This window comes from Triturus cristatus, chromosome 6 (assembly GCF_964204655.1).
Source record: "Triturus cristatus chromosome 6, aTriCri1.1, whole genome shotgun sequence".
NCBI lineage: Eukaryota > Metazoa > Chordata > Amphibia > Caudata > Salamandridae > Triturus > Triturus cristatus.
In genome coordinates, this window is record NC_140589.1 from 776,074,294 (window position 1) to 776,096,691 (window position 22,398).

General features: G+C 46.2%; 1 protein-coding gene across 1 annotated transcript in view; it reads left to right on the top strand.

Moving 5' to 3' along the window:
• The window catches only part of LOC146817856 (amine sulfotransferase-like), a 462,478-nt gene that overhangs the window by 117,420 nt on the left and 322,660 nt on the right, over positions 1-22,398 (top strand). The window contains exon 3 of the mRNA XM_085611339.1: positions 14,580-14,788. Coding sequence (XP_085467465.1) covers positions 14,580-14,788 — 209 coding nt within the window. The remainder of the gene's footprint in view (positions 1-14,579; positions 14,789-22,398) is intronic.

Below are 22,398 nucleotides of genomic sequence, written 5' to 3' on the forward strand. Positions count from 1 at the left end.
ACCCAGGCTGTTGTGACCAGAGCCTTCATTGTATGGTAACTGATGGCTGACTGACCAAGTGTTCTGCAGACATTAGTGAGACTTGCGGTGAATATGTTTGGCACATCTGGGCTTCCACAGGAGTTGGGTCCCCTCAAGTAAGTGTGTTGTCCAGTGACATGGTCTGGGCCCATGGTGTGTGTTGTATGAGCATGTGTGTGTGTCCACATCCATGTTCATACACAGACAGTGTTCCCTTGATATGTTCCTGTTGTTGATGCTTGCTGAGTGGTACTGGGTTCATCCCACTACTTTTCCAATGGGCTACCAGATGTGTGGGTGCATGACACACTACTGTTAATTGGTGTATCATCATTGGGATTTGTCAGTTCTGAGTGGTGATGATGTTGTCAGACACAGATGGGACACAGTCAGGGTTCCTCAAGGCACCTGTTTATTTGCTAAATCATGTAGTTGTCCCTAGGTGGTAGTTTTCAGTGATTGAGACATTTGTAAGTGTGTGTGACTGCTCTCACTTGTCGGGTTCATGGCTGCGATGCTGGCAGGTGTCAGCATGTGTGCCTTGTGGGTCTCCTCGGCTTCTGCATTGTCCTGGGACTGTGGCAGGGATTCTGGAGGTTACGTGAGCTTTGAGGCCATGGCCATGTACCACATACTGTGCAGTATGTCTGTCATTCCCCAGGGTTGTAAACTGTCCATGTGTGATGTGTCTGTGCACCTTAGTTCCTCACAACATTTCTGTGTTTGTCATGGGTGCATGTGCAATGTCACCTGTGCATGTGGGCTTCACAGATGCACATTGTTGCAGTTCAGGGTGTGTGGTGTTGGGGTGGACTGATGTGAATGTATGCATGGATGGTCCCCTAGCTCCTGTTTGTCCATGGATGAGGTGCCATGCTGAGTAATTTGTGTTTGTGTATGTGTCATGTACGTTTGTGGAACAGGACACATGTCTGGGTTTCCCAGTTTGTACGACATCTGCCGTTGTCATCACAGTGGAGGTGTCATGCATGCTTGTGTCACCCCAACGTCTGGTCCCTGGGGGTAGTGCTGTTGTGTATCAGTCTCTTGCTGTGTTAGTTGGTGTTCATTCCAGCTTGTGACACATGTGTCTGTTGTGCTCCCTCTCATCTCCCAATGCCTGATTGCCCACTGAGGGTGTCCCAATGATGGTTTACTTTTGTATGGCACTGTGTCCACATCTGCGTCACTGTGGTTCTGCCCCCCTCATGTGTTGTGTAGTTACCTGTGGATACTGTGACACACACACACACATGCTGTGTCAGATGTGCAGTGTGAGTTTGCCTGTTTGTGTTTGTGCATCTGCACCAGTGCATTGGTATTGCTGTTGTGGGCCTTTGTCTGGATGCTGTTTCTGTGATTTTGCCTGCTGTCCCTGTGAGTCATATCACATCATTGTGCACATTCATCCTGGTTGTTAGGTGCCATTGCATGTGAGTTTGTGAGCTGACACCTACAGTCTACACATGTTTTTTTGATTGGTGTGTCTATTTTCGAGATGTGTGCATGCTTGTTGATGGTCTCTTCTGCTCTTGTGTCATTGTACACTGTATGCATTGTCAGCCCGCATGTTTGTTGCTTGTCTGCACATGGCCGGGAGTGTGTTATGTTTTCACAGCACTGTTAGCCTCACCACATCTCTGTGTGTATGGGACACAACCACTAGTTTGCCCCAGAAGTGTTTAATGTGTGGGGAGCAGGGATCATACATGCTGTTTGTTATTTGCAGCTTTGACCATGATGACACCTTTTGGTCACTGTGATGAGGGGGGGTTTAGTCCCCATCACCACAATGCTCAACATCTGCTGCATTGTGGAAGCCCACACTTAACTTTTGTTCTACACAGTCAGGGGGTGTTCTTTTGACATTGCCACAGTGCTTTGGTGATGTTTGCCTTGTGTATGTCACTCTCATGTGTTGGTCACACATGTGCTGTTACTTACATTGTATGTTCGTAGCCATAATCGCTGTTGTGGGCATTTGTCACAGACTAGACACTGTTGACATGATGTTAGGGGGGATGTATTTTGCGAACATACCTGATGTTGGAGTATGCTGGATGTGTTGCACATCACCCATCCTATGGCTGGGGGTGGCAGGGGTGATGGGCAACAGGTCCCCTATGGGTGGGGGTGGCAGTAGTGATGGGCAACTGGTCCCCTATGGGCGGGGGTGGCAGTAGTGATGGGCAACATAGTCCCTATGGCTGGGGGTGGCAGTAGTGATGGGCAACAGGTCCCCTGTGAGTGGAGGTGGCAGGGGTGAGGCACAACATAGTCCCTATGGGTGGATGTGGCAGGGGTGATAGGCAACAGGTCCCCTGTGAGTGGGGGTGGCAGGGGTGATGGGCAACAGGTCCCCTGTGAGTGGGGGTGGCAGTAGTGATGGGCAACATAGTCCCTATGGCTGGGGGTGGCAGTAGTGATGGGCAACAGGTCCCCTGTGAGTGGAGGTGGCAGGGGTGAGGCACAACATAGTCCCTATGGGTGGATGTGGCAGGGGTGATAGGCAACAGGTCCCCTGTGAGTGGGGGTGGCAGGGGTGATGGGCAACAGGTCCCCTGTGAGTGGGGGTGGCAGTAGTGCAGGGCAACATGAGCCCTATGGCTGGGGGTGGCAGTAGTGATGGGCAACAAGTCCCCTGTGAGTGGGGGTGGCAGGGGAGAGGCGCAGCATAGTCCCTATGGGTGGGGGTGGCTGGGGTGATGGGTAACAGGTCCCCTATGGGTGGGGGTGGCAGGGGTGATGGGCAACATAAGCCCTATGGCTGGGGGTGGCAGTAGTGATGGGCAACATGAGCCCTATGGGTGGGGGTGGCAGTATTAATGGGAAACATAAGCCCTATGGCTGGGGGTGGCAGGGGTGATGGGCAACATAAGCCATATGGGTGGGGGTGGCAGGGGTGATGGGCAACAGGTTCCCTGTGAGTGGGGGTGGCAGTAGTGATGGGCAACATAAGCCCTATGGGTGGGGGTGGCAGGGGTGATGGGCAACAGGTCCCCTGTGAGTGTGGGTGGCAGGGGTGATGGGCAACATAGGTCCTATGGGTGGGGGTGGCAGGGGTGATGGGAAACAGATCCCCTGTGGGTGGGGGTGGCAGTAGTGCTGGGCAACATAAGCCCTATGGCTGGGGGTGGCAGTAGTGACGGGTAACATAAGCCCAATGGGTGGGGGTGGCAGTAGTAATGGGCAACATACGCCCTATGGCTTGGGGTGGCAGTAGTGATGGGTAACATAAGCCCTATGGGTGGGGGTGGCAGGGGTGATGGGCAACAGGTCCCCTATGGGTGGGGGTGGCAGTAGTGATGGGCAACATAAGCCCTATGGGTGGGGTGGCAGGGGTGATGGGCAATAGGTCCCCTATGGGTGGGGGTGGCAGGGGTGATGGGCAACATAAGCCCTATGGGTGGGGGTGGCAGTAGTAATGGGCAACATAAGCCCTATGGGTGGGGGTGTTAGTGGTGCTGGCCATGCAACCCCTATGGTGGGCTGTTGTTAGTGACCAGGATGTGGTTCCCCTGTGTGGGTGTGCTATTTTGCAGGTACGTGTCGTTTGTTTATGTGGTAGGTGTCTGAATTACCGCCTGCGCCGTCGGCGTCAGTTCCTGAGCAGGTCATAGATGTAGAGTACTGGTATGACCTGATGAGATGTGATGGGATTCATGATGTGTTTGTGTTGTACACGCTGCTTATTGCTGCGTCTCGTACCCGCTGCAAGCTGGTCCGTCTCGTAGCCGTGTATTGATTTGTGGCGCGAATCGTAGCTGATCTGCTTGTTTTCCAGATGCTGTGACATCCTGTACGTGGCGGCCCGTCCGGCGCGTAGGAAGTATGCATCGTACTTGTCATGCTGGAAACTGCTATGGATACTGCTTCCGGGCGACTCGGTTCAGCGTTTGGGGTTACGGCTCGGACGGAGAATGGAGCTTGAATCACAGCCTACGTGTCGGTCGTGTTTTTGGCAGTTATGCGCATCGTACTTACTCTACAGGACGGACCGGTTCCAGGTATGTGTCGGTCGCATGGTACGGCTATGGACAGCTGTCCGACCGGCTATCGGAATCGCCCCCAAAGTGGCAGAAATGGGAAAAGAAATTTGGGCACTAGACCAGAGTATGTTATTTTCATTGAGCGCTGAAAAAAGACTTGTTTATTTATTTATTATCTTGGCTCTGAAGATCAGAAAGTATTCAATCAGTTACTTGATCTAAGGGGCCGATTACAATTGCGGAAGGCCCATCACTGCCAGCCATTCGGCGGCGGTCCTTCCGCAATCGTACCACAATTTCCTCCATGATATTACGATGGCGGAGGGAAACACGCTTGGACCGTGGCGGACGCAAAGATCGTCCGCCACGGGTCCTCCAAAAGCAATTTTACAAATTGCATGGTGGACGGGTCCGATGGCCCGAAATGGTGGTGGTTCCTAGCAGGCACTGTCCACCAAATCATGATGCCTGGTATTGCAGGCCTTTCCATGGTGGCTATGCCCCCATTGAAAGGCTGGTGGGGATCAGTGATGATTTTAATGACAATAATAAAGACATGAGAAAGTTCTGAAGAAAGATGTGAAGGTCATATGAACTCTAGAATGTTATAAAGACTTTTCAGACACAAAAAACAAAAAATTTGCTACATGCTCCTGGTCTTCGTGGATCTGACCCTAAGACTTATCAATGATAATACTCGATGAAAGTATGAAAAGATTGGGTGCAAGTTCTGTTGAAAATTAAAAAGCTGTTGTGCTTATTTTGTGTTGCTTAAAGGAATCATATTGAAGGTACTCTGTCATAGAAAAAAATGAAAACATTCATTAGGCAAATAGCAAACCATGGCAGCTAGAGACATTATACTTCATATCAAGCTTCTTCACACAAAGAATATATCATAACCCCATAGAGCATTAATCATCAACTGTTGCCCCCCCCACTACAGTATTTAAACTGTGGCCCTCTGCCCCCACATTTCATTTAACTCTGTAAGGAATTCCTGTGCCTACTGTGGCCCTCTGCCCCCATATTTCATTTAACTCCATAAGGAATTCCTTGATATGAAGTATAATTTCTCTAGCCACCATGGTTTGCTATTTGCTGAAATCTCTGGGGTCGGGGTCCACTGGGTTTGATTAATATCAAGGATCAGTCTACTGAGGCTATTTATTAATTGGTATGGGGGGATCTCCGTGGGGGGGGGTGGTTGGCGCTGCCTGAGATGGAAGTTCAGCTGCCATACTTAGGTCATGACTGACCTAGTTGCCTATAAGGGGGGTAGGGGGGGTGAGGGGGTGGGTGTTGGCTCTATGGTGGGGTTTGGTTCATAGCACACTATGAACTAGCGCGATTTGTGAGGGTTAAGAAGGAGTTGAGACAAGACGATGGTCGAATGAGGGTGACGAGTATCATTGAGAGATTTAATGAGGGCAGGAGGATGTAGGTTCATTACAAGGAAAGGGGTAATTTCAAACCATGACTTTACGGATTGCGACAGTTAATATCTGTGGATTAAACGATTAAAATAAGTGGCATAAGGTGGCAATTTGGCTCAAATCTTTACGCGTAGACTTTCTTTGTGTTCAAGAGACACATATGGAAGGTAGCAGAGCTCGCATTTTGGAACAATTGGGATATAAACTCATGGTGCATACGACACAGGGCTCACCTACAAGGGGGGTGGCAATTCTTACCTGGAGGAACGATGTAAAGGTTGTAAGAAAGTCCGCTGACCAATGGGGTCGCTGGGTGTTGGTTGAATGCTCGTTAAATGGCAATATATTTACACTATGTACTCTTTGTGGATCAACATGTGATGACCCGGAAATGCTAGAATCTCTAGATTCTAATTTAGCAATGTGGCCCACCCCAATGATTATATGTGAGGACTTCAATATTAATGGTTTAGGGGTTCAGTGGGGCACTCTAGGAAGCAAATATTCTGGTAGGAAAAAAAGGGTTGGTGCTGCTTTATCTAACTTAGCCATTAACAATGGCTTAACAGACGTATGGGCATACATGAAACCTACAGATTTAGGTAGTACCTTTTTTTCTGCACCGCATAAGGCTATTTCCCGATTATACTATTTTTTTGTTTCTCACCAGTTTATCTCCAACTCTCGTATTGAGAGGCACCCTCGGATACTTTCGGACCACAATCCATTAGTTCTTACAGTTGGCTTTTCTGGGGGGGACAAGCTATTCCGGGGATGGACTTTCTAACGGAGGTTGTTGTATGATCCAGATTATGTTTTACACATGAAGGGGTGGATTAAAGAATTTGGGATGTTAATCGTGGGAGTACAAATGCGGGAATAGTCTGGGATGCTTTTAATGTGGGGGTCAGAGGAGAAACCACTAGTTATAGTATGCATCGCCAGAAGAAGGAGCTACAGTGGGAGGAGGCGATTAAAGATAAGTTAACTAAATTGGAAGAGGCATTGACTATTGCTATTAGTATGGGAGGGCCGACTGAAGAAATAATACTTCAGCTAGCTATAAACAAGGCTGAGGTTAGTGGATATATCGCTGAGAAAGCAGCAGAAATTTATTTGGCAAAAAGAGAGCATTGTTATGAATATAATGAGCGGGTGGGCATACTCTGGCCGTAAGAGTAACGCAAAAAACGCCGGCTGGCGAGATCTCTGAAATTTATGATGTTAATAAGAAGGTTATAACAGACTCTCTAGGGATCCGAGAGACGTTTAGGCTTTTTTATCAACACTTATACAGTAAAGAATCATTAGCAGCGTCGTTGGATATACGAAAGTATTTAGATAGAATATTTGTACATAAGGTTGATCCCGTGGATAGGGAAAAACTCGAGAGGGTGTTGACTCATGAAGAAATAATGGGGGCTCTGCAAGATTTGTCATCTGGCAAGGCGGCTGGCCCTGACCAGATTCCGTTCAGATATTATTGGACCGGACTTGACTGAGGTTATCCTGATGGCTCAAAGGGGGGGCCCGCACCTGAGTCCTGGGCCGGTGTGGATGTTATAGTTTTCTTTAAAAAAGATAACCCACCGAGGGAGCCAGGTTCATACCACCCCATAACATTATTGAATAGCGATATTAAAATCTTTTCGAAAGCCATGGCCACCAGGCTAAACAACATTTTAAGGAAAACTATTCACCCCTGTCAACATGGGTTTATAATGGGCCGTGGGACCACGCAGCATGAACGGCGAGTGACAACAGAGATCTCAGGAGACCCTATGGCGGCTTTGTTATTAGATGCTGAGAAAGCATTGAATAGGGTCTCCTGGTATTTTCTATGGGAATCTTTTTTTCAGCACCCACAGCTCGCCTAAGGCTAAACGGTGGCCATACTTTGCCTTTTATTATTCAGCGGGGGACCCGGCAGGAGTGTCTATCTTCACTCCTGCTATTTGCTATATATATATGGACCCTTTATTATGTCTATTTGAGGCTAACAATGGAATTCCCCCAATTGTTTGTCAGGGAATTGAATCTAAAGTTTTAGCTTATGCTGACGATGTGGCCAATCGTTACCGCCGATCCGTTTTCGGCGTTGATGGTGGTGGAGTCACTAGCACAAGATTTTGGCACATATTCAGGGTATGCTCTAAATAGAACAAACACTCAAGTTATAAAGAATCAGTTTGATAATATTGAAGATCCTCATGTTACAGATTTACCAGTATACTTGGGAATTATGATCATACCTGATTTAGAGAACTTGGTAGTCAAGAACATCGAGCCAGTAATCAGGAAGGCGAGAGCTGATTTTGATAGACTAAATAATCTTCATTTATCACTTGTTGGACGATGTAATGTGGTGAAGATGATGTTTTTGCCAAAGATTCTTTATTTGTTTAGGGCAATTCTGTTGGAATTTCAAAAACATTGGTTTGTTATTTTAGAAGGTATAATTAATCGATTTATTTGGGCACATGGGAACACCAGGACGGCTCTCTGGTTTATGTCCTTACCACGGGAGAAAGGGGAGTTCTCAGTTCCCGATTTTCGAAGTTATTTTTGGGCTGCTGCTCTCCAATACATGGGTATATTGTTGGGTTCATCTTCCGGGGATCCGGAAGGGGAAACAGAGCTCCCTGATGTTTATAAGCTGTTACTAGGGGAGCATGAGGAGAATTGTTTTTGGAAATTTACTGAGCAAAGTTACTATAAAAGGACGAAATTTAAGCCTCTTGTAGCCGCCTTTAAGATCTGGGGGGCATTAAAAAGAAAGATTGGTTTGGGGAGACTAAATCATTACACCTTGCTTTACAAAAATCCCACCCTCCCGCCCTCCCAGAAATCTTTTCAGATGATGTTATGGCAGTCTGGGCAATGAAGGGAGTTCGGATGGCTGGGGACCTAATATTGAATGAAGAGTTTCGTCAGTTTGACGATATTCAGCTGAAGTTCGGGCTGGAAAGTGGCAACTTTTTTTAAATACTTGCAGTTGCGTAGTTTTTTTGGTAAAAAGCTGGGGGGTGTAGTGGGTTTAGTAGAAATAAAATGATAGATATTATATGGGGTGGTACTAAGGGCACCATTAGGTTATTACATGTCTGCGGTGTGGTGTGTTGGCAGCAGAGCTCGTGCATATGCTTGCATCCTTCCCTCGCCTTCAGTGTTTGTTAGAATCCATTATGAGATTTTTAGATCTGTCACTGGGGCTAAAAATTACATTTACCCCCGCTTTGGTTTTGCTGGGAGTAAGCAGTAGGGAGCGGAACGATATGGCTTATCAATTTCTTTTTATGGCTATGGCTGTTTTACGGATGAGTATCGCTTCTGCCTGGCTCGACTCTTCACCTCCCACCTTTTATCAATGGCTGTCGTGCTTACTCTCAATATATACAATGGAAAGAGCTATCTATGAGAGGAAGGGGAAAAAATCAAAATTGTTAGGGCGGGGAATATGGGTCCCTTAGCAAGATGGAAAGATCCATGGAAATTGTAATAATCTAGGTTTATAAACTGAGTTGGTGGGTGGATCTATTTACGGTGGTCTTAGTTCAAATGGTCTCATTATGAACCCAGACTAATGTTTTTTGTTAGATATATTGTTTCTTTCCGCTTAAAATGTTTCTTTTTGATGCTTTGCAATCATTTTATGTAATATTTTGTATCCTTCTTCCTAAAACTTCATATTGGTGTATTGTGAATTAGGCTGTGATTTCGTGCTGATCTCTGGGGGTAAAAAACTGAATAAAAATGTATTAAAAAAATAAACATAAAACATTTATTAGGGGATTACAAATTTATATTGAAGACAGACCAAAAGATGCTCAAAGAGGTGTTCACAAAGGAAGGAATTGACTGTGTAAGAACTAGATATGTAAGTGGGTTGGCAATGCCTTGGAATTAGATTTTGACGTCATGTACGTTTCTGGGTCAAAGAATAGTGTGGCTGAGTGTCTCTCAACTCTGGTTATGTCACGTGGTGAGAAGAGCATTCATGATGATACAAGACGTCCAATGTATGTGTGATAATGGAAGCAACAATTAAAGAAAAAGAATGAAAGGGCTATGTATGTAAGAATTGTTAAGAAATATAAGGTGTGGATGGGGGAAAATGGACAGCATAAGTACTGAGTGCAAGAAACTTTGGGAGCCAAAGATCAATTATCTGAAGCTGATGGGCTACTTTTTTTGAGGACTAATACCACAGAGTGTTTTGAAGTAAACTATCTCCAAAGCCAAAGAGAGACTGGGGTACAGCTACTGGTAGCCAGGCATTGATATGCAGTTAGAAAGAGCTGCCATGGAGTGCAAGAATGTACAAGTAGCAATAAGATACACAAGCTCAGGGAAAAATCAGTGATGGCAAAGAGGCTACCAAGTCAACTGTGGGAGGATGTGGCATTAGACATTGTGGGGCCATTTTATGGAACAAACAGTTAACAGTAAATATTTGTTTGGTTGATATATGCTCCATATTCACGGTAGTATGCCTAACTGGCTATGAGCGTGAACACAAAGCCCATGATTGGATTTCTATGTGAGATGTTCAGCAGAGAAAGCACCCCTGGCACAATGTTAACTTAGCAAAACCAAAGGAAATGATGGACGGAGTGTTGAACATTGCAAGCACTCACCCCCAGTCAACTGATCTGGGTTTAATCCACCACCGTTCTTTAGCCACCCCAGTTCAGACATGGCCATATGCAAATCAGTCTGACCCGGTGCCTCATGGGAACAGTCCAGCCCGAACTGCCAAGCCATGTCTTGCTTGGACCGGAAACAAGCTTCCTAGGACCGGTTTCTGGCATTTCAGCCGTCTTCAACCAGGCTTGCTTGAATCCAGTGGCAAAGTGAGCAAGGGACTCACGTCTGAGCATACCCTGCCAACTTATGGCGAACAAAGCAAAACCAAAGGAAATGATGGACGGAGTGTTGAACATTGCAAGCACTCACCCCCAGTCAACAATGTTAACTTATCCAGAAGCGAAAAGTATGATTGAGCGACTTAATGGTGCCTCTGTACTAGCTATAATAATAGGGTGCTGAAACCATAGAATGTACCAATTCTAATGGGAAAGATTGGAGAGAAGAAGTAAAGTTTGGAGTGGAAATGTATAGGTTTACTCCACACTCTACCACATGAATATTTTCATTGGCATTTTCAGGCAAAGGAGGCCTAACATACAATTAAGCCCAGCATAGATAAACAAAAGGAGTGGTGATGTAAATACAGAACATTGTATATGGAGAGAAATGGAGGCGAACAAAGTAAGAGAAAGGAAAAGTTGTGTGCAACCAGGTATACGCATGTAAAGGTTGGTGATACAGTAAAGATTAGGAACACTTTGCACAAAGATGGTTGTTTGTAATATTCCAGACCAATGAGAGTAGTGATTTCCAGGATGTGAAATAAGAGCAAGGTGGTTGTGGTGATGAGAAGTGAGACTAGACTTTCCAAGGGGGACATGTTTAAAGGAAGGAACAGAGAGAGTAGTTGGACATATCCTCTTGGAAGAGAATAATATGTGAGAATCAAGGGACAAGGAACAATGAGAGAGATGTATTTTAACTTTCATTAGCCATTAAAATGAGATAGACTAAACCCAGGCTTTGCTTTAGTGGGGATAAGTGTTGTTAATGTATTAGAGAGGCTGTGTGCAGTATCTTAATATTGTGGAATTTGTTATATATTGGTGTTTTGTAACTCATGTGGTGCACTCAGTGTTTACCAACCTTGGAATATACAGTTATAAATCTTTCAAAGAATTTGGAGAGGTGAAGTGCTGAGGTAATGGTAGAAGAGGCATTTGCTGATGAAATAAACATATATTTGAATCTCCGGACCGCTGCAGATGGGTCTCTGTTTCATATGTCCTTTCTACACACACATGTATGGCCATTGCGTGCTAGAAGAAAAATAAACAAGCATTGGTAAATTCAATAGGTTTTACCTATTTTATTAATAATACGTTATTTTTGGTTGTCTTAGCTTGGTGAGCAGTTGTGCAATATAGGTTACTGAAACTTCATAAAAGTTTTATGATTTTTTTATTGAGAAAGGCAATATATTGTGCAGTAACTGGTGGTAATATAAAGCAGGGCTATTAGGCGAAGGGCAGAGGATTTCACTAAAATGAAATGCAGTTCACAGCATTCTCCAAATAAAAATGTGGGAAACATATTTTACTACAGTTGTGATGTAGAAGGTGGAAAGGGGCATCATAAAAACTATGAGAAGATGAGTTAAAAGGCGTTGGAGAAACAAAACATTCATACAGCTCACAAGCATGTGTAAAATGCATGCTGACACAAGGAGATTAAATTAAAAGCATCAGACAAACAAAAAAATGCAGCCGAAAAGCACGCAAATCATAGGCAGTCCTAATGAACCATCTACACCGTCTGTGAACGTCTTACCTAATATAGAGTGAAGGCATGCAAACAGAGGGAGATTAGGTGAAGTGCAGAGAACAAGTTAACAATTGTGTGCACGTATAATATAAGAAGCATTTTATATGTTTGTCTGAATGTGACTGCCCTGCAGATTCGCGTCAGGAGACCACAACAGTAGTGTGAGATGCTTTATCGGGTATCTCTCAATAAGTGTCTCCTGTCCATGCAATTTAGGTAGCACTGAGGCTAATCATATAAAGCAATGCAACACCTCCTTGCACTGGGGTGCTCACCAGTGCCCCAGCAACACCCACCACTGCTTCACCCTCAAGGAAACCTGAAACCTTGAAAGCTGCATTAACTGCAGCTCTTCTGTCATGGCCCAGTGAAGTCATTAGATGCAGTGTGCCTCAGGTATACCATTCTTCTGGAGCTGTGCTACTGAAGGAGTAACTTTGCCACACCTCCCACATTTGAGGATGAACCCACCAGGGCCCTAAAGCAGGGTAGAGCATTAAAGACTGTCAAGCCACAAGTGAGGCCCCTCTTTTGATGAAGCTGAGGTCCTCATCCCTGCAATCCCTTGCTGGCAGAACTCATGGCCACATCCCTGTCCTTCAAATAGAAGAAATGTTCTCCAGTTTCTCCACAAAGTGATCTGCAATTTAGGAGCGTAATTACAAAAGCATCTGAGGTTCTCTGCAGACTACTGCAAGTCTGTCTTAACATGGGATCATAATGCTGAGGAGTGGCCTGAATACTCCAAAGGCTGCCTGTTGGACCTGTCAGTCTTTGGATGGTCTTCCCAAGGGTACCCAGCAAGGTAATGGATGCACATTAATTTAAAAGCAAGCACCAATCTAAAGAAGAAGTGAACAATTATAGTGTCTTTAGGTTGGGGTAGACAACAGAGTCAGCAATTATCCCAGAAGACACACCTTAGAATTGTGGTTCCTGGTCAGTGAAAAATAAATTTCACTGTGTGCTGCAAGACAGTCTGCTGAGTGGAAATTCCTTAAAGTGTGTAGCAGAAGTCTGTATGGGGTTGAGCTCTGCACCTATGTTTTTGTAATTAAAACCAGGGGTGGAGCTCAGGGCTGAAAGCATGGCTTGGAGAACGATGTGTTCCAAGCCTCATGGAAGAAATGAAAGTTACAGACACACCTAATACCAGGACCTCTCAGGTCTGTGGTTCCTGGTTAGTAAAAATAAATTTCACTGTGAGCTAGAGACAGTCTACTGAGTAGAAACTCTTTAACATGGGTAGTAGAAGTCTGTTTGATGTAGAGCACTGCGGTTACGTTTTTGTAGTGAAAACTGGGGGTGGGGATACAGCGCTGAAAGAAAGACTTAGAAATTATGAATTCCAAGCCACATGGAAGAAATGAAAGTTACAGGAAGACATGCGGCCTATGGCGCTGAGTGAAACAGAAACAAGAGAACAAAGTCAAACAAATGAAAGACACCTGGTTGGATGGCAAACAAAAACTTCCACAAAGGTGTATTGTATTGTATATGAACTTATATAGCGCAATCTGTCACCCTACGGGTATCCTAGCGCTGCGACTTAACAGATGGCATCAGCAAGCATCAATCCTAATTGCAGGTGGAAAGCTCATTATACTCATTCCTTGGGAACAGCCAGGTTTTCAAGCTTTTTCTGAAGCATGTCAGGGAATTAGATTGTCTGATACTCTGGGGCAGATCATTCCAAAGGCGTGATGCTGCAATACCGAATGCTCTGCCTCCCATCCTAGATTTCTTAAATCTGGTGGTCGTTAGCAGGTTTGCACTGGTCAAGCGAAGATTTCTCCCAGGCTTGTACCAGGTGAATTTCTCCTGCAAGGTTTCTGGACCAGACCATGTACTGCTCTGAATACAATGCAGAGAGACTTAAAATAGATTCTTTCCTTGATGGGTAACCAATGGAGATCCTTTAAGGTCAACGTGACGAGGATCTGCGCTGCCTATTTAGCATCAGCTTTGCTGCTATAGACTGGACTCTCTGCAACCCCCGTAGGATGAATTGTGGTGCTCCCAAATACAGAGAGTTGTAGTAGTCCAGTCTACTCAGAATTGTACTCCTCACCACAAGGGGTCTAGTGTCACTAGACAGTAACGGGAGAATCTGTTGAAGCGCTCAGCAAGGAGAAACAGACGCTGACTGTTTTATTAGCCTGTGACTCCATTTGGAGGCTGTCACCTACCAGTATGAAACAGTACTTGGGCAATGGGACACTGATAAGAGAAACACACAAGAGAAACAACAGGAAATAGTATGGTACAGCAAATAGAAATGGAGGAAAAGTAAGTGGCAAGCACAACAACTAATGAAAAGTAAGGGCATGATGTAAGACCCTTTTAAAATTACATTAAATACAATAGATTTCAAAAGCCCAGTGCTTGCGCTGTGCAGGCGTAACCTAAAAAGTAGCTCCCTGAAAGCAAACAGTGGAAAGTCACAAACCATCCAATCAGAAAACAGTTGGGAAGATATACTCTAGAGTCAAGACAAAAACAAATTGGGAGGAACGTTATCAGATAAGGAGCAGAGATATGTGTTAAGCAAGACATTCATCCAATCAAGAACAAGGGACTTATCCCAATCCCACTATATTTAGATATGTTTATGTATTATTGGCAATAGAACAGCTAAAGATGTCTAGAAGTGATACCCAAAAAATAAATAAAGAACATAATGACATATTGAGGAAACCATTTTATTTTACTTTTGCAGGTACCGCATGGACACAACAGATTTTATGTTCGATTTATTATGAAGGGCATCTCAACAAAACCGAAAACATTGCAACAGTTGATCGAATGCCCTGGATTGAATATAATATCAGAAAAGTGGATATTGAGCAGATTCCGTCGCCTCGCTTTTTGACAACACACCTGCCACATTATTTGGTTCCGAATGGCCTCAAAAACAAAAAAGCAAAGGTATGAAATATTGCATTATTTACTGCGTGTTTCTTGTTACTGCCTTATAAAAATCATCATGCTTCCTTGAGCATCCACTACAACGTGTTTTCTTTCTAAGGTGGGCTTCTTTTTGCGGTTTCACTGTAACAGCATTGTATAGCTGCACAGTAACTGATAATAGTGGCACATGAACACAAAACATTATGTGTTATTCCCGAAAATGGACTGACTGTGACTTTCACGTAGAATCAAAATACCTGTTACTATGCAGAGGGAAGAAAAACATTCCAATAGCATTGTGTAGGAGAAACAAAGAGTCTAAGTCTGTAACTGACAAGAGAAAAAAAAGAAGCTCCTTGCCAGTGGCTACAATTAGCCAACCTGCCATCCAGGAGCTCACACAGATGGTAGATGGGAGTAATTCCCATCTGCCCCTATCCCTGAGGAACTTCTGCTTATCCCCTTTATCAGTGTATCCCCACTTGCTCAGCCCTCACTCGAAAGGTCTTCATGTCTACTCCTCACTTCTCCAGTAGGGTTTATCATCAGGAAGCAGCCACACAGTTGTATTAACAACTCAAACAAAAATTGGAAATACAATAGGCCTCGCATTTGTTGGAGTTGGATCTATTGGCATTGTAAACGACAATATTTTTTACCTATGGAACAGGTCTTGTATTTGGTGGAGCTATTGGCACTGTAAATGACAATGTTTTTTACCTCTGTGTTATGGAGTTCATGTGTGTGATGTCTTGTGGAATTAATTGGGTTGGTTTGGATTAGTTGGTTGAGTATTTGTGTGGCGTGGAAGTGTGTGATGTGGAGTGGATTTGTGCATTTGAATTTTGTGGCATGGTGTGCTGTGGAAATATGTGGACAGTAATTATGGTTGTGAGTGTACTGGAATTTTATGGAGTGGAATTGTGTGTTTGAGAGTGGAATTGTGTGTAACTGTATTTTGTGTTGTGGACTAGTCTGTAGTGGAGTTTAATGAGGTGGTGTGCTGTTAAGGGCTGCACAAAAGCACCTATAAATAATACTTTTAAAATGACATTATACATGATGTAAACGGCCAAAAATTAATGTACTTGGTAAGGATATGCCCTCTCTACCTTAATAAAAGAAAAAACTCCATCTTGTGTCGTTTTCTGTATAACTTTGTACAGCATGCTAATTACTTAGCGAGTCACGAAGCACCGCTGGAAAGGAAGCTCACTGTATCAGCTGCCACTGACAGGAAACTTGAAATAATGATTAAATGCTATAAGTGGCGCAGGCTGCCCCTTAGCACAGAAATATCCTATACATTGCAAAAGCTGGACCTTTGCATGATGATGTAACTGGGCCTGAGGAACAAGACCTGCTATTGCACGCACAGGGTGATTCTGACCATGATGATTTATTCATGTACAAGTTGTATAAAGCTCTTTGTGTCATCATTCGGGGATTGCAAAGTGGGGTGTTATATTAACCACAAGGGGGCAGCTTGGATAAACTGTGGGGAGCCTTGCACAGAATAGGGATTTACAAAGGCAAGCTTCTTTTTCGAGTGTTTTGTTGTCCTCAAAATAAAAATGTTTGACGTTTTTTGATCTTGCTATTTTTTGCAACTTTGGTGGCAAAATGCCATTTGTAAACATTTTAACTTGAACCTCCCTCCACAGGCTTTGTGGAATAGGCTGTGTTTCAAATTGATTACAACAGCACTCATAATAAAAGCAGTCCTGCGAACTACTGAGGGGCCGATTCCGATCTCGGTCGTACGGCCCTCCCAAAGCCATTCGTAGCCTCACCTTCCGACCAACTCTTTCCCGGAGCCATTCTGTCCAAACGAGAAAGTACGATGCGCAAAGGTGTGCATTTCCAGAGCGACATGCATGCTCCAAATCGAGCCACATTTCCTGTACGAACCGGCTCCATAAACTCTAAATGGACTCATCCGGAACCATTACCATCACTGTTTACGGCCAGGCAAGTACGATGCGTACTTCCTCTGCGCCGAACAGGTCGCCACCTCCAGCATGTCACAGCATCCGGAGGAGCAGTACATCAGGTTCGATTCGTGCCACAAAACAGACACCACATACGAGACGAAGCTGCCATGTATCCGATCGCGCATGTCATCCCTGTACTGTACGCCTCTGGCCGAATCAACAACCGGAACCGACGCTCACGTCGCAGATGGTAAGTCAGACACCCACCACCCACTAATACGTGTCGATCCTTCTAAAGCAAAAACACACATAGTGGGTGGATGCCAACCCCACCAGCACAGTCAACCCCAGAAGAGGTGGATGCCCACCCCACCAGCACAGTCCACCCCAGAAGGGGTAGATGTCCACCTCACCAGCATAGTCCACCCCAGAAGTTGTGGATGCCCACCCCACCGACACAGTCCACCCCAGAAAGGGTGGATGCCCACCCCACTAGCACAGTCCACCCCTGAAGGGGTTGAAGACCATCCCCCAGCACAGTCTACCCCAGAAGGGCTGGATTCCCAACCCACTAGCACAGTCCACCCCAGAAGGGGTTGATGCCCGCCCCCCAGCACAGTCCACCCCAGAAGGGGTGGAAGACCATCCCCCAGCACAGTCCACCCCAGAAGGGGTGGATACCCACTCCACCAGCACAGTTCAGCCTAGAAGGGGTGGATACCCACCCCACCAGCACAGTCCACCCCAGAAGGGATGGATGCCCACCTCACCAGTACAGTCCACCCCAGAAGGGGCAGATGCCCACCCCCCTGCACAGTCCACCCCAGAAGGGGCAGATTCCCACCCCACCAGCACAGTCCACCCCAGAAAGGGTGGAAACCGACCCCACCCCACCAGCACAGTCCACCCCAGAAGGGGCAGATGCCCACCCCACATCACAGTCCACCCCAGAAGGGGTGGATGCCCACCCCACCAGCACAGTCCACCCCAGAAGGGGGGTATGAGCATCCCACCAGCAGAGTCCACCCCAGAAGGGGCAAATGCCCACCCCACCAGCACAGTCCACCCCAGAAGGGGCAAATACCCACCCCAACAGCACAGTCCACCCCAGAAGGGGTGGATGCCCACCCCACCAGCACAGTCTACCCCAGAAGGGGTGGATGCCCACTCCACCAGCACAGTCCACCCCAGAAGGGGTGTATGAGTACCCCCCAAGAGCAGTCCACCCCAGAGGAGGTGGTGGGCAAACACTCCCCCCTACTCCCCTGCCAAGTCTCTGTATTGTGCCCAAACATATAGATTCAGTGACACATTCTGCAAAGAAATGCAGTTACATCCATCACTCTAGTGAACAAAGGAAGATTGTGGGGTACAACCACCCAGCATTGTAAAGGACATAGGGAAGATGAGGTATATCCCCCATCAGTCTGGTGCCCAAAAGATGAGCATGGGGTTCAAACCTGAGCTTTGACATGCACATAGGGGACATGGAGTATTGTCCCCCCCCTCAGTGTTGTCACCATAAGGTGATGGGGGATCAAAAACCCAGCATTGTGAATCACATAGGGAAGATGGGGTACATCCCCCATCAGTCTGGTGCCCAAAAGATGAGCATGGGGTTCAAATCCCAGCTTTGACAAACACATAGGGTATATGGGGTATTACCCCCCCCCCCCAGTGTTGTCACCATAAGGTGATAGGGGGATCAAACACCCAGAATTGTGAATCACATAGGGAAGATGGTGTATACCCCCCCCCCCCCCCCAGTGTGGTGCACAAAAGATCGGTGTGAGGTCTAAACCATCAGCAGAGGCAAGCACATAGGGTACAAGGGGTGCAACACACCCATCAGTGTAGTGACAAAAGGGTGAGTGTGGGTTTCAGACTCCCAGCATGTGCAGACAATCATGTATGACTCTCTGATGCCTAAAACCACCAGCAATGTAGTGACAAAGTTGTGGGTGGGTGCCAAACAAACACATATCAGTTGAGGCAGACATAGTTGGGCCTTACAAGGAAAAACCTGCCATGGGGAGAGAAGCATTGCCATTGTTGGCTAACACTGCCACCAATGTTCACTTTGACAATGGAAGAAGTGACCATCTAAATACATAAACACGCACTTGATCACATACAGACACGCATACAAAGGAAATCAGAAAGAAACTAAAGTGTAGACAAGATCCTGTTCCACACTGTGGCCGCAAAGGCAAATCAAGAGTATGATGAATGGCCAGAATGAAGATGTTGGAGTCCCAGAGACAGTAGATAAACCCAAAAAAACCAGACAGCGAAACACTGCTCACAAAGCCAGTAGAAATACGTGGATCAAGATGTGCTAATACAACCAGCCAACCACACACTGCAGAACAAACACGTGTGTGTGTGTGTAAGTGTCCCTAGGCTACCCCCCGGTGGTCTAAACTTCACTGACACACATGCGTCCTGAGTATAACCGAGATGCATCTCCATCATTGTGTCACAGACTGTTGGCAATTTGGCATTGTTTGATGTGCAGGTCAACAACAGTCACCTGTGGAACAATCTTGGTGGAACTCCAAACAACACTGTAGGAGACTGACCGACCATCCCTGGTAACCTCAATGCCACTACACTGTTGTGACAGTATCCTGTATGATGACCCATTGTGATGCCAAATCATGAAATGGACCATACTCAGGAGCACACTCACTCTTGTACACTGTGTCACGTGTCTTGCCAGAAAACCTTCCCCTGCACATACCCAAAGATTACTCACAGGGCATGGTCTGTAATGTGAGGCCACAATGGAGCTAGACACCATGCCAAAAGGCGAGTCACATTTGGCCAGTCAAAACACCATACACCTTGATCACACCCAATGCGCTGCAGCTAAGCCTCCATTGAATGGTGACATTGCACATGCTCAGATGTGAGTCCCGTGCTCTCCATGCCACTGGAATCAAGCTATCCTGGCTGAAGAGGGGTGAAACCCCGAAACCGGTCCTAGGATGCTTGTTTCCAGTCCAGGGAGGACCTGGCCTGGCAGTTTGGGCTGGACTGTTCCCACTGGGCACAGGGTCAAGACTGATTTGCATATGGCTGGGTCCAAACTGGAATGGCATGGTGAGGAAAAAAACAATGGATTTAGGCCCAGATGTCTGTACTGGGGTGAAAGTATGACATTGTTCTGCATTCTGTCCATCAATAGTTATTTTTGCATTTGTCAACCCGAGTGGGACGGGTATGCTCAGACGTGAGTCCTGTGCTCTCCATGCCACTGGAATCAAGCTATCCTGGCTGAAGAGGGGTGAAACCCCAAAACAGGTCCTAGGATGCTTGTTTCCAGTCCAGGGAGGACCTGGCCTGGCAGTTCAGGCTGGACTGTTCCCACTGGGCACAGGGTCAAGACTGATTTTCATATGGCTGGGTCCAAACTGGAATGGAATGGTGAGCAAAAAAACAATGGATTTAGGCCCAGATCTCTGTATTGGGGTGAATGTATGACATTGTTTTGCATTCTGTCCATCAATAGTTATTTTGGATTACACATGCACCCATGACAATCCCAGGGGTGGTGTTTGGAACAGTGTTAAACAAACACACACAGCTAGGCATAACACATGATGGAATTTGTCACGCCACTTAGGACAGATTACATGTGCATAATGTGCAATGTAACAGACACATAGGGAAATTCAACACTGTCCTTGAGCTATGATACGCTCAAGGAGACCTACGAATAAGACATGTAGACATCAGGTGACAGGGAAAGGAAGAATCTGCTGAGTGTGTGCAGTCATACACACTTACAAGTATCAAAGCAATGAAAACAGAAGAAAGATAATAAACACGCTAATGTGGCTAGCAAAGATGTGACTTGTGGAATCCTATTCATGTCTAATGTGAGTTTACACACAGAGCAGACACTTATAGCACCCAATCCAGGGCGGTCACCAGATTGACTTAATTTGTCCCATGCACCCACATTACGGACACCCACAGTCAAATAGGCAGACAAATCAGTGGACTATTTTGCAATACTCGCAGACAGGAGCATCTGCAGGGATTACTGTCTTGGTAGAAAAAGGGCTGTTGGCAGAAATTCATGATCACAGAACACATACCATGGGCTCAGGAAAGATCACAGAGTAACACATTGCCAAGAGGTGATTACACAATTATTGAAGTTCTGCTGTGTCAAGCTTGGTCTTGGCATGTGTCTGCCTGGTCAGAATGAGACTAGAACATTGACTAGACTATTACAACACACAGAATACTTTGGTGCCATCAGCCTGTGTACAGGTGTGTCTCACAAGTCGGCAGCAGAAAGTCAGAATCCATGTTTCCCAAGTGGCAGCAATGACACAGATGACTTGTTTATCATCAATGCGCTAATATCCATGTGCATTGGAGGGGTGCATACCATTAGGAACAGAAGAAAAGGAGTACAAAGGTCAAGAACGACCTATGTGCTAAAGTGTACGCCAAAGATGGGAGGTTGTGAAAAGAATGTCACACTCCTTGTCAAAAACAACGTTGCTCGTGACAACAAGCCATTTCAGCCTACAACGAGTCCACAACATACTGTAATAGGACACATATCCCATCGCCCTCAGGCAGTCATACCTCTACCATGATTTGGCCTAAAACAATGTTACAAAAGCATTTGCAGTACAATAATCAGCAAAATTATGTACACCCAAACAAATTAGCCAAGAAAACAGAACATTGCTTTATTCAGCATTGAAATGTGAAATGCCGATTCTCACAAACAATGGCCAGTCCATGTCAATGGGTCCTTCAGGGGCTATGTAGGATGACTTTCAATCCCATGCTTGCCTGCACTGACATCACTAGGGGACAGCTCCCCAAGGAGGGACATCTTCTGGAGCAGGCCAGGCACCGCAGGGACAGAATCAGGGTGTATCAGGATGGGTAGTGGGAGGAGTGGGGGCAACAGGAGTGTCTGTAGCAACTGCAGTGGACAAATCGGATTGAGGGGGATCTGGAGCTACTGCAGTGGATATGTTGGACTGAGGGGGTGGGGTCTCCACTGCAGTGCCCATGTCAGATTGTGGGGGTGGGGACTCCACTGCAGTGCCCATGTCATATTGTGGGGGTGGGGGCTCCACTGCAGTGTACAGGTCAGATGGGGGCCCGGGTCTCCACTGCAGTGTCTGGAAGTGACTGAGTGTGTGGTGTTGTGGGAGTGAACATGCCTGTGGTTGGGGGTGATGGCCTTAACATCTTGGGGATGGTGTAATGGTGTGTGAAAGAACCAGGGATGGCTTTGGTGTGTGAACTTTGGGAGGGGTGGTCTTGGCTTGGGTGGATGTAGCTTTTGGGGGTGAAGTATGAGATTGTGGTGGGGTTTTCCCTTTCTTCGTCCTGGGGGATGTACGGGTGGGGGCCTCTGTTCCTACTCTTAGGGGAGGGCTTGCGTATGGTGGGGGATCTCCTCTCTGTGCATGGTGACTTCCTCTTCCCCTTGTGATTCGGAACTGATGTATCAGTGGGGAAGAGGCCTAGGTCACAGAGGAAGACCCTCTGGGAAGGGGGGATTTCCGGAGAGTCAAGGGTAGGGCATTTGGAGGGAGAGGTAGCTGACATATGCGTACTGATTGTGGATGGGTGTGTGTGTTTTTTTGCCCTATCGCCTGTGTTTTTGATGTCAGTCCCCTGAGTGGGCATGCGTGTTTGTTTGGCCTTTGT